Source organism: Euleptes europaea, chromosome 7 (genome assembly GCF_029931775.1).
Source record: "Euleptes europaea isolate rEulEur1 chromosome 7, rEulEur1.hap1, whole genome shotgun sequence".
NCBI classification, from domain to species: Eukaryota; Metazoa; Chordata; class Lepidosauria; order Squamata; family Sphaerodactylidae; genus Euleptes; species Euleptes europaea.
The window spans coordinates 10,007,762-10,026,864 of NC_079318.1; the positions used below are offsets into that span (position 1 = coordinate 10,007,762).

The 19,103-nt window shown below is 39.0% G+C and overlaps 1 protein-coding gene across 3 annotated transcripts in view; it reads left to right on the forward strand.

Annotated features, from left to right (window-relative positions):
- Window positions 1-18,681, forward strand: part of TAB2 (TGF-beta activated kinase 1 (MAP3K7) binding protein 2) — a 47,775-nt gene extending 29,094 nt beyond the window's left edge. Inside the window, exons 2-7 of one of the 3 annotated variants that reach the window (XM_056852751.1) lie at window positions 2,671-2,860; window positions 6,037-7,531; window positions 14,419-14,579; window positions 15,984-16,077; window positions 17,714-17,794; window positions 18,238-18,681. In XM_056852751.1, the coding sequence (XP_056708729.1) occupies window positions 2,759-2,860; window positions 6,037-7,531; window positions 14,419-14,579; window positions 15,984-16,077; window positions 17,714-17,794; window positions 18,238-18,386 (2,082 nt within the window). In that variant the 5' untranslated portion in view covers window positions 2,671-2,758 and the 3' untranslated portion in view covers window positions 18,387-18,681. The remainder of the gene's footprint in view (window positions 1-2,670; window positions 2,861-6,036; window positions 7,532-14,418; window positions 14,580-15,983; window positions 16,078-17,713; window positions 17,795-18,237) is intronic. The other 2 variants (XM_056852752.1, XM_056852753.1) reach the window with 2 other exon arrangements.
- Window positions 18,682-19,103: the final 422 nt, after the last annotated feature.

The following is a 19,103-nucleotide window of genomic DNA, read 5'->3' on the forward strand; positions in this document are numbered from 1 at the left end:
TAGAACTGACATTTGTTTACTTTCTGCTGATGATTTTTACAGAAGGATTCCGCTGAAGATCTGTTTATGCTATATGAATTTACCCTTGTATTTGAAGCCATTGTTATCAGGTTTCTGCCATTCACTCTCCCCCCCCCCCCAAACAGTTCCTTGTTGGTCAAAAAATTCTTTTGCCACAGATTGATAGTGATAGCATTCTCTGGAGCAATATTAAAGAAACTATTTTGTCTTCACTTTTGTGCTTGTCCATTCTGTGTATGCTTGCCTTCATTCAGAGGACAAATTAATTGGGAATACTATTGACTGCAGGTTGATACAGTGTTATTAAAGTAAATGTGACTTTCCCCGTGGATGTAAATGAAGGGGCAACTTGTGTTTGGTTTTAGGGCTCCACACACCCACTCATCTCTGTACTGGCAACTGACCCTCTCTACCCTGGTTAGTCTTTCTTGCATACATTCAACAAACTGATCTTTACTCCACAGAAGGGAACAGCAGAGACTTTGGAGAAGGAATGTAATGTTCCCATAGCTGTCAGTAGGGCAGCAAAATGGGTCCATCTACAGACATGGTAGACATGTCTACAGAAAATATCACATTGCCATTCAGCCGCCAAGGAATATTGACAGATGATGAGTATCAGTTAAAGGGGGGGATGCAGGAAGTGGGATGGCCTTCTTAACCCCCTAACAGTTTACAGTGCCCTGCAGAGTAGATATTGGAATCAAGGGGTATACACTGAGGCATTCATCCCCAACTCTACGTCATATTGCATCATCAGTACAGGTTCCGTCCTTTTTGAAGCTAAGAGACCTACCGTACAATCCTGAGTGCGGGGGCTAGAGCTGCATAGGAGCCAGCATGATTGCTATGCCGGCATCCATGCCACTTGTGCCATGCAAAGTGCCATGGATGCTGGTGCAGGGAGATTTACACCGGCTCTGGGGATTTATACGGCGTTTTCCTCCTTCCAGTATCCAGGGGGGCATTCCTGGGTACGGAGCTGCCTTTAGGCACCTTTCACAGCCCTTTCGCCCCAAGAATGCACTGTTTTGCAGGCGTGGAGTTATGCCTGCAAAATAGCTGGCGTGGCCCCATGAAACCCTATGGGGAAAATTCACAGGGTTTTGTTCAAAAAAAAATTTTTTTTTCCAGCCGGGAAGCCTCTTTGGAGGTGGTGAAGCCACGCTGTTCCTGGCTGTCTCCTATCTACCCCCCCCCCCCATGGGCTGCTCTTGGAGGAAAAATTGGAACTAGAGAAAACGCCCTTCATCATTACTTATCCAGCTCATAGGCAGTACTGAAATCACACTATTACTTTGGTTCTAGGGAATTTCCCAATTACCCCCACACACTACCCTGCCTTTTCTCACCAACCGTAACTTAAGTCCTGTATCTGTTGCCTTGTAATTAGTCTTTTAAAGATGGGAGAATGGAGGCTGTGAGTGTCCAGCCTAAGGCATTATAGTATTCTTTTTTAAAGGAAAAAGCTGATGCTTATATTTTTAAACAGTCAAGTTTACTGATGAGGAAAACAGTGTATTTTCAGTCCCTGCCTGATTTCTGTGTTGGCATTAATTTTTATTGCTGTTTGTCATAAATGGTAGGCCACAGTTCTGACTATGTACATTGTCAATTCCATTAAAAATGTAACTGAGAAGCTGGAGTTCTTTCAGCTGTTCCTGAGCTGTCCCTTGCAGGTTCTCCTTTTCGAAAACATGAAGCCGCTATAGCCTAAGTTTGTGCAGCTCAAAATTGTACATTCCCTGATAAGCTGTGCAGTCGTCCCATGCTAGGAACTCTGGAAAAATATACTTGGGGCAGGTAAAGTAGCTGCTGGGCAGGCCTGTAGCTGAAAATTTTATATGCTGAGTGTAAGAGAAGCTTGCCAGGTCTACATCCCAAACCCGAAGACATATTGGGAGACACCTGATGATGTCATAGTTGGACTCCATGTTGGGTTGGATCTGGTGATGTCATATTGTATATTAGTAGTAATACTAATACTTCTATGCACGAGTGAACCCCAGGCTTGAAATAATTGGATTTTGAAATGTTCATATGAAAATGCATGGTGTTCATTTATTGCTGCATCTCATTTAGAATAAAACAAGGGCTGTTTTCTCAGATTGATTCTGCCACACAAAAGTGCCCAGAAACATACAAATTTTTAATCAGGAGCACATATCCCTGGACATACAGTGCCCTATTACAGTATAATTAAACGGCCACAGGTGTTATGTTGTGCTGCTTGTGAATAGAGATGCATTTTGGCCAGTTCTCACATGGATTTTTTGGTACAAGTTGATGATTGGAGATCCAAGAGCATTGTAGGTATGTCTGCAGCTGCTCATCATTGCTAGCTTATGCCATGAAGCACAGCCCTGCCACATATTCTGTGATATTGCATTAATACATAGTGATCAGGGCTGAGTTGCATGACGGATTGCTGCTCACATAATCAAACAAGTTTGTATCCTGCTCCAGTGGGGATGGAATGATGAGGTTTTAGTCAGGGCTGCTTCACAGTCCATCATCCACCATGAACTTTGCCCCTCACATCACAGGGTCAAGACACCCCCAGACCCACAAATCTTGTGTTGACACAACTATGCTTAGAAACTTGATGGATTTGGTTTTTTTACAATTAACTTTTTTTTTCTCTTACAGAAAATGCTGGCACAGAAGAGATGATTGTTCATTGACACAAAGGCGCAGAACTGCCTATTGAGCAAAGTCCTGACCAGGCAACTTACGAATGGCCCAAGGAAGCCAGCAAATTGATTTTCAGGTTTTACATGACCTGCGTCAAAAATTTCCTGAGGTACCTGAAGTTGTTGTGTCCAGATGCATGTTACAGGTCAGTGCTGTGCTATTCTGTTTATGGAGGCGCTTTAATCCAGTGTCAATGTTTAAAAAAATACTTACAAAGGCTCTTCCCACTAACTTGCCACACAGGTGTGGGCCTGTCTTTAGTGAACTTCTTTCCCACTCTGATTTATTTATGTTTATATTATATAAACTTGCTTTTAGAAGTTACAATTTTTCCCTTGTTATGTTACTTACAATTTTGGAATCTAACCTTCTAAACTGCTATGTCCTCTTATTTAAAAAAATATGTGCAGTCCTTTTCATAAGAATCTCCTGTGTAAAACAGCTTGTCATTTCAGGAATCTGATCACTCTATATTTGTGGTTGTGTCCATACCATAGCTCGTAGTATGACCAGATAGGGTAACTGAAACACTTCAGCTGGCTCTGCAATGGGTATGACAGCCCCAGGAGTTGGTTCCCATAACTGGGACTTGGGTATCTTTTGCATTACAAGTAGTTGTAGAAAGAGTTACCCTTAAATAAAAGACTGGAGCGACAGTCTCCTTTTTCTAGAGGCCTAGTAACATGAAAGAGAGTAGGGTGAGGTCTTCTTCCCTTTCCTGAAGCCATTTATCTATTCTGTTATTACAATGGTGGCATTGCAGCTCACATGGAATTGGGAGGGGACAAACTTCCTCCCGCTGCCAGCTCTAATGCTGCTGTTGTCAGAAAGGGGGGGGGGTTGAAATCCAAGATGGAATGGACATTTGGGGGCCTTTATTACCATTCTGGATGATGGTTCCATCCTCTCTTAGCTCCATTTCTATTCATGGAAATGGGGAAGGACTACTCCTCACCTAGCTTTGGCCAACTCTGATCCTGCCTTGACATGGGGAGGGGCTATAATGGCAGGGTCTCCCTTCCATCACTCCCAATGTCTTTGACATGGTCATCACCTTTAATGGTGAACTTGATGGTCTGTGCCTCTCAGCATTACAGTGAGATGGAGGGCAACAAAGTTCAGAGGAGTAGTCTTGGTAATTGGTTATAGCAAAAACAAACACAGGAGTCTTGTGGCCTTTTAGTGGGCTGTAGTCCAGGAAAGCTTATGTTAGGATAAAAAATCTTTAAGGTGTCACAAGACCCCAGGTTGTGTTTGCTGTATACTGGGGTTCCCCAAGTATGCCAAAATAAAATAAAGCAAAACAATGTAATTAAAAACAAAAAGATCCTCCAAAACATTTAAACTTGGTGGCGGCAGCTCAACTAGTATCAAGTATGCTAATTGCCCTGCCTCAGGAGCCTCAAAATGTTGATGTTAGTTGAGCAAGGTTTTTTTTTTTTATTAATGAAATGAGGGAGTTAATTTGGCCCACCCAAATCTCAGCATCCTGAAAGGGAAAGTTAGGGTTGGTGGAACTGTGCCATAAGGCATCACCCATTCCTGATCTGCCTGATCAAGGATGCTGTAAGCTGTTGGGAGTTCTGGCTACATGCAAGCTAAAAGAATCCATACAAGAATGAGGACTGCAGGAAAAGTGTTTCATCTAGTCATTATTAACCACATGCTCCCCTACCCAATCACTCAAGCTCAGGGCTAGATGAAAAGCATTATGGCCACCTCACCCCAAACCTCAGCAGCCAGAGCAGAATGCTAGACTACTGAGGTTCAATACTGAGTGAGCAGGAACTTGTTCATCTAGCCCCAGTGGCATGCTGCAAGAAGATCCTGATATGTTTATCCTTCATGCTCACTCACATGCACATTGCTTGCAGGGACCCCAACATATTATACTTGCTGCAGGAGGAGTACAGAGCCAGCCTTAGCAGTTACTTGTATGAATGCTGTTCTTCTAGTTTAAAATATTGGTAAGGGTTTCTGTAGCTTTTGTGAGTTATTGTGTCACTAAGATCCCCAAACAATGTCAGCCCAAGTTAACTTTTTTCTAAATTATGAAGTTATAACATAAATCGGGCTACATAGGGGGTGCATGCATATATATGCATGCATGGATGTGCACAAGTATTCCTACAGATCCCAAGCGTGTGGCTTTTCAGTGACCTTATTCTTAGACATCAGCATCAAACGTTAAGTTCCTTGGATTTTACCAATTATAAGCAAATATACCCCCCAAAAAACTGATAAAAATCCACAAGTACTGCCTTAATTTTTACTGTTCCTTATGCAAAACTGCACTATCATGATGTTATCTTATGACTGGGTTTTTGGACCGTGCTTGCCCTCTTTCTTTTAGTCAAGGCAACATTTCTTCCCTAGTTCTCCTTATAATTCTAAAGAAAAGGAAGATACTCAATAAGAGTGCTAACTTGAAGCCTAAGGCTGCAGTGCAATCCTATTGTTGCTTATTTGGACAAGTCCCCTGAACAAGTAGACATACCCAGTATTGGGGTGTAAGTCTCCTGAACTTTCAGAAGCACTGAAAACACTGGTATAGGTTCTAAAAATTTTTTAAAGGTGGAGGGTTTCAGTGCTTTGCAGAAGGAGAGCACAAGAACCTCAGTTTCCATCTTGTTTAGAATCCTTTCAGTGGTTAGATGGAAGGAAAATTGGCTTTGGAAGATATATTCCCAATTACAGGTGTCCTTTGAGCCAATTGTCCTCCACCAAAACGTTTCTGTCAGCAACTGGGAGGGGGTGCTGCCAAATTGCTGTTGAAAGGATCCACAGGTGTTTGCTTTTGATGGCATGTGTCCTGTGTCACATATTAATTTGATAGAAAAGGATCTTTGCTAGCTATTTGTGGCGACGTTACAGGTGGATACACTAGCCCATATTCTGTCCACCTACCAGATCCATTTCTACTTCTCCTCTCTGATAGTCTTATAACTAGTTGTGAGTTCATATTCCTTATTTTATCAGATGCTGCAGCCACTTGCCCTCTGTCTCTGTTGATCCTGCTTTCAAATCATATCATCAGTTAACTATTTCAGCAATAGTGTCATCTAATGGATATTTTTAATATTCAACCATTTTAGCTTTCCTTTTAATGAAGATCTGCAAATTAGGTCCAATTACTATTTTTTGTATATGTTTGGGATTCCCCCCCCCACTTTTTCCTTCTCTTATCTTAAAAGTTCAATTGATATGGCCCCCATGTTGTGGGTCATCAGTCACCAGTTGAAGATCAGTGTTGTTTTGAACTCTTACATTATAGAGCCTTGTTATTTCTGTTAACACATGCTTTTTTGTGGTTTTTTATAGAATAATAATAATTTGGATGCTTGTTGTGCAGTTCTGTCTAAGGAGAGCACAAAGTATCTCTACGGTGAAGGAGACATTGGTTTTCCAGATGATTCTGGGATTCCTGGTCTGCGAAATCACATGACATCCCTTAATTTGGATTTGCAATCACAAAATGTGATTCTCCATGGAAGAGAAGGAAGTAGGATGAATGGAAGTAGGACTTTATCTCATAGCATTAGTGATGGACACCTTCAAACCAGTCAGTCCAACAGTGAACTGTTTCAGCAGGAACCACACACAGCTCCAGTACAAGTTCCACAGGGATTCTTTGGCATATCTAATACTTCTAATCCAGGGCAGCATTTTGGATTTCACTTGGGCAGCAAAGGAACATCTAGTTTGGCTCAGCAAACTCCTAGATTTAATCCTATTATGGTAACTTTAGCCCCAAATATTCAGCCTGGTCGAAATACCCCTACGTCTTTGCACATACATGGTGTACCTCCACCTTCAGTAAACAGTCCGCAAGGTAATTCTATCTATATTAGGCCTTACTTTACAACTCCTAGTGGTACAGCTCGCCAGACTCATCAAAATCCAGGATGGACGTCTCAGTTTACTCCCATGCATTCTCAGCAGAACTACCATCCTTCACAACCAAGTCCCTGGACAACTATTCCTACAACCAGTACCCTGCCATATACCTCATCGCAACAATCAACGCAGCCAAATCAGCAAGGCCATCAGACCTCCCATGTTTATATGCCCATAAGTTCTCCTACTACTCCACAAGCACCTACAATTCATTCATCTGGTAGCTCACAGTCTTCTTCCACCCAGAGTCAATACAATATTCAAAATATCTCAACAGGACCTCGGAAAAACCAAATTGAAATCAAACTTGAACCACCACAAAGAAATAATTCATCAAAACTGCGTTCAACTGGGTCTCGGTCATCTTCAAATCCCTCTTCCAGCCAGTCTTTAAGCAGAAGTCAACCCACTGTTTACATTGCTGCCAGTCCACCAAATACTGATGAAATTATCACACGGAGTCAGCCAAAGGTCTACATTTCAGCCAATGCCTCTACAGGAGATGAACAACTTGTACGGAATCAGCCCACGCTCTTCATATCAACAAATCCAGGAGTTACAGCCACGTCTAGGAATATGTCTGGTCAAGTAAGCATGGGACCTGCATTTATTCATCATCAACCTCCTAAGAGCAGAACGGCAGGCAATAATACCACTGCCACTTCTCCTCGAGTGGTGGTTACACAGCCAAACACAAAATATACTTTTAAGATTACTGTTTCTCCAAATAAACCCCCTGCAGTTTCACCAGGGGTGGTCTCCCCAACCTTTGAACCTACAAATCTTCTAAACCTTCCAGATCACTTTGCAGAGACGGAGGGTATCCAACACCTTCCTGACCCTGTTTTAGCACATGTCGATAGGATTAGTGAGGCACGGAAGCTGAGTATGGGATCTGACGATGCTGCCTATACACAAGGTAATAGTTTTATCTTAAGTTGTAGAAATTCCAGACTTGTTTTGTTCCAAAAAGTGAAATTAAAAACATAAGCGTTTGTATCAAGGACAAAATTAGCATGTCACTTAATGGCACCTGGAGAAACATTCTAAACTGAGTATTATTTTTCACTTGACCTAAGTTAAAATCAGTGTACCAGAGCATACATGGTAAAGATGACTTGCAGAATACTTGAAAACATTACATTCAGTTAGCTGGTTTGGAGACGTGGTATTTTGTTCACAACTGTAGAAGGTCTTCACTCTGTATATTGCTCTAATCTAAATTGTTTTAGATTATTGATTACAAGTAAAGAGAATGTCAGATTAGAAGAAAAACAAATCATACCCAGGTACAGTTCTTACCGTTGAAGAAAATAAGACTCTGAGAATTGGGGTTTAATCACAGTATATGAGTATCTTACAGTTCTGTTTAAAGTTTTGTGTTGTGTTGTAAACAGATATGAAGGTTCTTGCACCCATGAGATTAATGTAATAGAAAGTAACAAATTGAACTGTAATTACATGCCATGTACACTGATGAAGACCTAGTAACTAACAGATTTGCTGTTTTAATGCTAAAGATATTGACCATCCCAAATAAGTGTTCATAGGATCTAAATATTAAATGCATGGCATTTGCATTGCATGGCAATCTATTCAGTTAGATTGAATATATCTTGAGTATCCTTGAATTTACAGTTCATACTCTGACATTTTAAGTTTTAAAATTAACTAGAAAATACATTTCAAAGCTGAATGTGTTACAATTGAATCTAAAGTTAGTAGAGGACTATCAAACATGTAATACATCTGCCACAAGATCTTTTTGCTTCTAATGCTAATAATTGAAATTTAACGTAGCTACTGCAACATTTATATTTCCTACTATCACAGAAGGAAATCAGGTGTGATAGATGTGGGTTTACCTGGCATCCCTTTCTAATATTAAATATGAAGTGTCCAGCTCTGGCAGTAGAAGTATGTGAGCTGAATGATAAACTGAAAATTGTAGGTGAAAGGTCTGTTTAAGTACAGGAAATTTGTCAATTTTTAATGCCATGCTGAGTTAATCCTCCTTTTTCTTTTCCACTATGCTGGAGTGTGTGTCTGAGCTGGCATGATACATGCACCCCAGCCTGTTATAGTAATCTTAAATAGGGATCACAACTGGCAAAGATAGTTTGGGTGTTAACCAGCATTGAACCAGGCATTTTCACAGGTATTGTAGCTGCGTGTATGCAATTTGTCTTTACTATTCCAAAGAATTGGGGCTTCAGACAGGTTGTTCTCTTGCTTGCTTGGTTACAGCTTTGCATATCCTTCAGGCTTTTATTTCTGTAACCCAGGAAAGAAGTCACTATTATGCTTACTTCATATTAGTAAATAAGGTTGAGAGAGAGCTGTGCCCAAGGCTGCAGTTCAGTTTCATTGTTAATTAAGGCAATCAAACCTTTTCTACTCTATGATTCTGGTAAGCTAGCAAAGTAGTTTGTATATTCATTCATTCATAGCCGTATTTATTGGCATAGTAGCTAAAACATCAATAGTTTGTTTATTAGCCAGTGTTGTTGACTGTTAGACACTAAACCTAATTACTACCTGTTTAGATTTCAGTATATTTTTCTTTAGATACCTAAAGACTTAATTTGCTTGTGCATTATCTGAGAGCCTAGATGACTAAAATGTTAAAGATGGATATTGCATAAGATCAGCAGCAAAAATCTTCAAGGTGTACTAAGGTCAGCTCATATACAGAAAATAATATTACAACAGAGGACTGCATTTTAGTGTTTTTTCTGCAACCATTGACAGCTCAAACTGATTACATCTGTAAAAACAAATTGCAGCTTTCGCACTCTGTGGCATGTGCTGAATATGGACATATAACAGTTAGTCTTATGTTTCTGGAAGCTTAGAAAGAGAAATCTTCAGGTTTACCAATGACAGGTCTTATATTCATTGATGGCTACCCTGACTGGCAGCAGCTCTCCAGAATGTCAGTCAATGAAACACCTCCTTTCAGTCAGTCTTTCCTAATTCCTCCCATCTTCTAGTAGTAAAGTGGTAGAAAGGTGCAATGTGAACGTATGAGTTTTTTCAGAAGTATTAGGAAAGATTGCATTTGATCTGAAAGTTTTGTAGAAAACTTTTTTCACATGTAATGAAGAACAGCAGGCCGATGGCTGTATTAAGAATCTTAGGGTATGTGAAAGCACACATTTACTCTCTCCCGCTGATAGCAGTAACTCAGTTATTTTAATTTGAATGTTTGTATCCATCCTCCAGTATGTTCTGCATCACACTGATTGGTTGTTTTCTACATTGCATGTGCCAAGTCACAGTTGATCTATGGCGACCATGTTCAGAGGTGGTTTGCCATTGCTTGCCTCCACATCACGACCCTGGTATTCCTTGTCTCTCATCTAAATAGTTGCCAGGGTCGAGGCTGAGAGTGTATGACTGGTCCGAGGTCACCCAGCAAGTTTCCATAGCAAAGTGGGGATTTGAACTTGGGTTTCCCAGATCATAGACCACAATACCATGCTGGCTCTTATTTTTCTTAGTTAAATAATATTGTTGCCTTTAGTGATGATCTAGTGGGTACATTTGTGGACCCCTGACAATTATTTGGATATATGCATATTCAAAATAATGGGTAGCCTTTCCCCCCAAATGCTGGTGATAAGTTATCTTCTCACTTGTGTTCATTCCACTAGCCATAAGTAAAATATAAAAATTAGGCTACAAATAATTAGCTAGGTTCATATAAGCTAGAGCTAGGTTCATACATGCACTAGCTCTGGGATATAGCATGTGAGCCAGCTGATCAAAGAATTGCACAAGCTGCTTTTGAAATTCTGTTAGTTAAAAAAAGATCATAGAAAGTACTATGCCTAGCAAAAAATCTCTGCTATTATTTAACAAAAAACACAGGTTGCTGGCCCTTAATATTGAGGAGAAAAGTATGCAGAAATTGTGGGATGGTAGACAATGTAGCCTCAGAAACAAATATGGATCTTGGCTGGAAATTTAGTGGCCAGTAGGTGGGGCTTCAGCACTAGCACAGTTCCTTATTTCATGCTGCTATGGCCTTAATGTTCACTCAGGCCCAGTCTCCATACATTGCTGTAATTCTTTATGAAAAGGTTTAGAATATTAAATAATGGCAATGCAAATAAATTAAGGAGCACAAAGTTGGTCAGTTCTAAATGTAGAATTTGGGTTTCCTTAGTGCAGACTTATTATTTGTGTGAGGGATCTTTTTTGCAGCTTCTTCCCAGAAGGATATCTTTGTCACTTTAAATCTGCATACCTGTTCAGCCTTTCACCCACAATGCTTAGAGATTAAGGCCTGTGACATCTCCTTTCCCTTTTTTTGTTTTAAACTGTACTAATGGGCAGTTCTGGAGAACTCAAATGCAATGCACACTGTTTTGTGCCAGTTTTAAAATCCTAATACGTGTATTGTGTTTCTGGATTTAGAGCAAATGGTATATTCTCTTGCTGTTTAAAAAACTTAATACATTCAGATGCCTTTTTAAAAAATTCACTAGAATTTTTCTAACTAGAGTTAGAAAATCAGCTTGTGTATGATTCCTCTACCTGGTAAAAACAAAGACTGAAATAAGAGGATGGGAAGAAATTGGGAAGTCAAGGCATTGAGCACCCAGACCTCAAATATTGTCAAGCTAGAAAAATAAATATTAGTCATCTTTAGCCTTCCTAATAATTGCTTTTGTCACCCATTATGAAAAAGGAATTTCTGTTTAAAGAGTAAACTTTTCAAAATTACTGTACTGCTGGATTTAGCACTTTGATCATACACAAAAGAAGCAGAAAGTTTTTTTTAAAAAAAATAGAACAAAAAATGGAGGGCAGTACCAAAAGAATGGAAGGAACACCCCGAATAAGAGATGAGGGATATGTAAAATTTTGTATTCCTTGAATGAAGTTTAAAGGCTGGGAAAATGTCCTCTGTAAATAATGGATTAAATCCTACTGTTTGACCCGGCTAAGTGCAAGAGCCTGCCTCCAGCAGGGGATTCTTCCTCCAGCAAAGGGCTCTATATTTATTAGCTGAGTGGGGGTGCTGTGATGCATCCCAGTGTCTTTCAGTGTTACTTCTGTTCAGTCGCATCACCTTTTAAGCAGCTGCCTGTCTTAAATTCTCATTACTAAACATGCAGTGCAAATCTTGAAGACTGTGTAGGGAACAATAATGAAATTGGCATTTATTCATTAACAAAAAAGGGAAATAATTTTGAAAAGCCGTAACATAATGCTTAGCATGAGGAAACTTATGCTTGTATTTACTTAGCTTGCCTCCAAATTCTAGATGAATATATCCCCATGGTCTTTATTTACACTTAAATACCACACGGGTTTTACTGTGATTGCGATGGGATTAGGAGTTAAATCTGGGCATGTTTTCTGAAGAGAGAGCATAGAAATTTTCTAAATAAATAAATTGCATTTAGCATTGAGAGGTTTCCTAGTAATTCTATGAGCCAAGTGAGAGCAACTAATTTACTTCTATAAGCATTGAAGGTAATATGAGTAATTCACATGTATAATCTTTATTTTGATGCAGTGATTCTAAAATGATTCTAAGCTGAGGACTCTGCCCACCTTGACCAGTCAGCCAAGGAAGTCGCTGTAGAATATTCAACTACATGTTCCAAGCTATATACTCAGTTCATGTGGAGCACTGGCCAGCACATTTCCTGAATCATGCCTACTACTCCCCTATGTGGATTGGTAATAGTGAGGATTGGTAATAGTGGGCAAGGAAACTGGCCTATAATTAATTATCGGTCATCTCATTAGGGAGGCTATCCTAAACCATGCGGGAGTCCAAACTCTCCCTAAACATAGTGTGAAAACCATAGCTCTAAAGGACATGATACATTTCTTGTGTGTAATGCTTGTAATTTGCTGTTTGGAAGCTAGACATTTATATGGCCTTTCTGGAGTAGGCACAGGTTGTAGGATTTCAGATTGCGCTGCTATGAAAATGAGCACTTAACTAATGTACATAACACCCACATCTATGTATCAAAGTTCAAATTATTTTAAATCTATTTATAGATCAGCTACATTCCAATGGGGAGGGGGGAGTGGCAGGCAAGCAGATTATTCCAGTTGCTGATTCTTAGATTAGGGAGAATTCAAGTGACCATAATCCAGAGATTGAGAATGGTATCACTTCCTATCAGAAATCATTAAATGGACACATTTGGGTCTTTTAGAATACTTTCTTATCCCATAAGAGTAAACCTAAAAATTAAAGATGGTGGGAGAAATTGTATCAAGAATTTTTTTAAGTGATTTTTACTATTTATTAAATTACTTGTGCAACTGAAGAGCAGTTTTCTTGTTGAAAAGGGATGTTGTTATGTGTGCCACTAACAGAGAATTCACGGATCTGACTATACTCTTATGCTTTCTCGTTTATGCAGTATTCTGTATTGATTATTTCAGCGCCAAGTATATAGTGACATTCAGGTATTTGGCTTTTTTAGTAAACTTTCCGTTTAGTCATTTATCTTGGGTTGCTTCCTATACCACATTAAATCATGGCATATGAAGCAGTGGTAATAAATCTCTGCAAGTCAACTGGTTCCGTGCTAAGGCATCACTGGGTAATATGCCACATACTATGGTGATTTGAATAATAGTTACATACAGGAACCAAGTTGCATGTGTACACTGAATGTTCAACAAAAATATTTATATCCAAGCTAAAATAGTCTAGTGCGTTCCAATTACTTTTACAGTATTATTATTCTGACACAGCAGGCATTCAGTAAAACACCTTGTTTGATTTGGTTTGAGAAAACAAAAACTAATGAACTGCAAAATTAATTTTGGAGTTTTAAAACTGGTGTCCTATTTGTCATCCTTTTTCATTTTTAGAAGTTGCAGTTTAAACTGTCTAGATCTAGGATGATGGTTTGAAAGCTTTTGCTGAAAGCTGGAATTCTGAAGACTTTCTGTCAAGCTTTTGGGGGTTAGCACAGAAATGGATATTGCCTCCAGAGTTATATGTGGTCCATTATAGAGTTGTGTTTTTGGTTTAAGCCAAAGTTATTTAAAAAAAATAAAACAGGGATTTTTTCTTTACATAGAAGATAATTTACAATGGGTTCAAGGAATTGTTTTCAAGGAATTCCTTCATAACTTGGTAACCATCTTACCACAAATAAGACAAAAATGGCACAAGGAAAGTTTTCTGTCTAGCTATTAAGCTAAAAACTTGCAGGCCTCCCACCCTCCTCTGGGTGTACTGGCTGTTGCAAATATCCTGATAACTGAATGGGAATGATATATAATGTTGAAAATTATTTCTCTGTTGGAATTTCAAAAGTCATCTTGAGAGTTGAAGCAATGCAGATGTAGCTGTGGGTGGAAGATGCAAGAATAGCTGGGGTGGAAGATGCAGAAGACTAGAAGAAGGTGCAGGGAACAGTAGCTACAGGGAAGCAAATCTCACTCAAAAGCTGCCTGTGTGCTGCTTGCTGAGAAGGAGGCAAAATAGTAAGTGAGATGAGGAAAGACCATGTCTCCAGAAGTAAATTAATTAAGGGAGCCAGTGTGCTAAATTTCTCCAGGTACTTTTAAATCTTGGGGTACAGAGGGTTTTGTTCAGCTTTTATCAAACTCTTGGTTTCACAAGTTATGCTGTGGATACAGTTGTCATAAGTTATCATTAGTGTGTTCTCAAGCAACCATGTGGGACATGTAATCTCTGTGTGGGTCAAATTGTCATATTGGACAAATTGACATGTTTTCTTATGGAATTATTTGCCCCAGGGGTGCACTGTACTATATTAGATGTTGTTAAAGTGGTATCTTAATGTTCTTCAGCTTTATTAGTACACCAGAAGGCTAGGATGGAACGACTTCAGCGAGAACTTGAGATCCAAAAGAAAAAGCTGGATAAACTAAAAACAGAAGTAAATGAAATGGAGAATCATCTAACACGAAGGCGCCTGAAAAGATCGAATTCTGCTTCCCAAATTCCTTCAGTAAGTCCTAAACTCTGGAGGGTGTAAAATTGCGTCATACGTCTTAAGGACAAAATATTTTGGTCTTATTCAGATGTTAGAATTGAATTCTTATAGTTTGAAGGGAAGTATGATGTGATTTGCTTCCCACAAACTTAATGGATGCTTGCCATTCATAAATGTGTATTTGTTCTTGGAAAAACAAATCAAAGCTTAGCCATGTAGATTTTGACTGGAAGTTATCAAAGACACGTGCCATCCCTGGCACTGCCACAAGCCTTTTTTTTTTTTAATCTGTTTCTAAGTATGTCACCTAAACTTCTCTGTTTGAAAAGGAAGTAACACTTGGGAACTTAGTTTATGGGTTGGCTCCAGTGCTTTATGAATGGAGTGAGTACATTACAGTGATTCTTATTGACTTCCACTTCCCCCAGAAGCTTCTTCGTGGTCTGAAAAACCACTGCTGTGGGCTGAGGGGCCCTCCAGAACAGTGTGTCATGCAGCATTTGGGGAGCTGCAATAAGAAGAGAACATCTTGGAAGGAAGTACCCACCTTTTCTTTTGCTCATGTTGGAGCAAGCTCTCCAGACTCACAGTTCACAAGAGTGAGGGAGGGCAATTTCTTCCAAGTATCTCACTGCAGCCTTCCATGCAGGCGTACTGTCCAGAGTTCAGGGAGTTGATTGGGGACAAGAGAATCCAGTGAAAATTGCTTCTGTGAACTTGCAGTGCTCATACAATTGTTGGATTCTGTCCTAGGTTGTTGTTTTTAAATAAATTTTTATTATTATTTTTTATAACATAAAACAAAACATACAAATAAAAAGAAAAAGAAAATACAAAAGAGTACTTGCTTAACAATTAATACTACTTATTATAATAAAAAATTACAAAATTCATAGTGCCCTGAAAAACCACCACCCACCTTAAAATAGTGTCCCATCACCACATTGGACTTCCAGAGAAGTGTTATGACAGTTTTAAAAAAATAGGTTTAATAAAATCATTATAAAAAACCATTAATCAATTATCTACAACTCATTAACTAAGTTAATAAAATTCATTTTCGCCAGTTTGTCCCAATATGCGATGGCGTTTGACCATGTTTTTTTTTAATCTTCCATGTCCTTTCCATGTAAGGACTGTTAATTTGGCCAATCGTCCTAGGTTTTTCAAGGTCTGACAACTGATTGAGGAAGAAGAAAGCATTAAATCTTTCTTCTCCTCTGCTCTTTGCAATCTGTGCAGAAATTAGCCTTTGAAACCTAACAAAATTGTTGAGAATTCTTAAGTGCACAAACTGCTTAGCTGTGATCTGAAGGCATTAATAGTAAATATCATGATAAGTGTCATCAATACCATTTTATCCTAAAAATAATTTTTATCCAACACATGAAGTTGTAATTTCATTGTTCTGTTTTTCAGCTTGAAGAAATGCAGCAGTTAAGAAGCTGCAACAGACAGCTTCAAATAGACATAGATTGCCTAACCAAAGAGATTGATCTTTTTCAAGCAAGAGGTACGATCAGTGTAAATAACTGCTTCTGCACTTTCATCAGATCAGCTTGGAGGGCTGGTGATCTTCAGTGTATATAAAGACTTAATGAACATGATGGTTTAATTATTTCATTATGTTATGAAAATCCTTAATAAAATGAAAACAAAATGCCCAAACCTTTCTCTCTGCTTTGAGGAGTTTTAAGTGTCACTGTTGGTTGAATGTTCTTTGTTCATGAATGATCAAGTCTATATTTCTGCAAGTGAGGAAGAAATTAATTTAAATAAAGGACGTAAAATACTGGGAACTAGTGTTTTTAAAACTTTTATTAACTCTAGTGCAATTAGGAACAGCACACAAGGTGATCTACAACTGAGGCTGGCTTACTTTGCAGTGGCTTCTGCTAAGTTTTGTGGAAGAACAGACTGTAACGAGGCACAGTTTAAAACCTCATTCTAACCTCTGAGATTGCCCATGGGTAGATCTATTCCACATCCCTGTGGCTTACATGAGTTAATGCATTGTCCCATATAAGTGGTTGTCATTCATTTATGTGGGGAAAAATAAATCGCTGCACATCGACAGTTTTGTAGTAAAAGACAAAACTGCTCTCCACCCTGACCATATTTGGCTTGGCTGCCATCAACCAAAACCTATTTTCTTCCTTTTCCTTAAAACAGCTTCAGAGTTGAAGACAAGGTGCCATATGTTTCTGACATTATGATTTCCCACCTCCTGCAAAAAAAAAAAAAAAAAAAAGATTAAAAACAGATTTCAGTTTGACAGAGGAGGCAGTGCTTTTCCCCCCAATCCAAATGCAGCTTCTGCAGTGGAGAAGAAAGCAAGATCCTCAGAACCTAAATGTTCAGTAGGGGAATGAGGCAGGGCTTGATTTTAAAAAGCAAGCCTTGCCTATGAAAGGTTGCATGTTTTGCATTTTGAGTGGTAGGAATCAATTTTATGATAGTTAAAAATCAGTGTGGTACACTGAATATTTCAGTCAAAATGCAATGATAACACTACATAGATTAGAAAATTCTGAAAGTGTTTCTCACCCCTTACTGGATAAAAGTTATTTTGGAAGAAAATATGCAATAAAACAGCATATCCTTCCTACTTAAATTACGTAGGTCTTTAGTCTAAGGCTTTTTCATGCTGTGCCTGTATTCTGTAGCTCTCATGGTGCTTCTAAGCTTTCTCCGTTTTTGTTAAAAACTGCACTACATTCCACAATATTCTACAGGAACCCAGATATCTTTTAGTTGGTTCAGCTTATGTCGGCCTGGGGGGAGGGACTGTAAAAAATGAATTTTCCTGACATCCTCACTGAAATTTAGTGAAAGGCCTAAAGGTTGCTGCAACCTGACTTGCTTCTCTTTCTATATAACTTCCTCCCTGTATTTTCAAATAAAACATTACATTTTGAAGCTGAGTTCATGTTAATATACAAAATTGGTAGTTTTCGCCAGGGAAACCTGTGGTCTCTTTATTTTCCTTTAAACTAATGACATTATTTTCTATCATACAAATTGCAAGAGTTGTCTTGTGCACATCTGGCCAGTAACATTGCCACCCATATTCTCCAGTGCTTCAGTTGTAGTTCCCCTTTTGTACAAATGTTTTTTCTTTCATTGTACTGTTTCTTTTTTTCCCCTAGGACCACATTTTAATCCCAGTGCCATTCATAATTTTTATGACAATATTGGATTTCTAGGTCCTGTGGCACCAAAGCCCAAAGGTACTGTATATATGCATAGGTATCACATACTGCCATTTTTCCCTAATGTCACTTGTGAGCTGAGGTCAGTCAGCATGCGTGTAATGAAGTTGCCATGTATATTTACTGTTCTCTCCTGTGTGTGTGTGTTGCATCTGTTCCACTTGATGAATCATAGTGCTTCTCATTTTTAAAGTAGGGAGGTTTATAACAGAGGGATGATTCAGTCTAAAACAAAAGGAAGAGTCCATAGACTTTTCACTACTGGATGACAGTCTGAACCTTTAAATGCAGAGCAGTGAAAAGAAGTAATCATGCAGTTCCAGCAAGTGTAATCCATTTTTACTACTCTCTTCCTAGAGAGGTGGCATAAAAAATCTAAATAAATAATAATAAAGGCTTCACAGAATTCCTTCTTTTTCTGCTGTTCTTATTTAATAATGATTTGTTCTCTTTTACCCCAGCAGATCAAAGGTCCATTGTAAAAACACCAAAGACTATACCTGACACAGAGGAAGATGAGGGCGCTCAGTGGAATTGTACCGCTTGTACTTTTTTAAATCACCCAGCCTTAAACCGTTGTGAACAGTGTGAGATGCCCAGGCATTTCTGAGCCAGAGAGGCTCACATCTTCTGTAAATCCAACCTTTGACTATTGTGTCATTTCTTTGGGATAAATAATCATTTATGCATAGGATTTTGTAAAATTGAGCGTGTGATAAGATGGTTTATTACTAATGTTAAATGTCATGCTACAGAGATTAATACCTCAGTGTTGTGCTGCAGGCAGCTGAAATTCATCAGCCGGAAGGTAATCTCCTGGAAGACTTAGTTGCCAGCTGCCTGAATCATGTACAGTATTACAGAAACCCCAGTAAGAGAAACTCACCATGTTCAATGCTCGGATGATCCCCTTTCTCCACAGATGTCACTACTGAATTTTGACAGGGGAAGGGACTTAGATTAATTGCTTTTGTTGTTGTTGTTTGTAAGGCTTTCAGTGTAACACTACATTCACCAAGGAAATGGAAATGTACATGTTGAAAGTGTGTTAGACTGTTTGCTGCCATATGGGGCTGTGGACTGTGGAAGAATTCCACAAGTCAGTGGTACTCTTCACCTTGTCTTCCCAGAAAATGGCTGTGCTCTGTGAAGACCCAAGTCATTACAATCATGCCTGAAGATTAAAACTGCATGCGTTGTCTGTACAGTGCACCCAGTGAAATACCCCCCAAAGCTTTTCCTACTGTACATAGCTCTAGAGCCTGCTTTAAGTGACTTTCTTTTCTTCGCCTTTTATTATTTCTTGTACTTCTTAATGTATAATGTA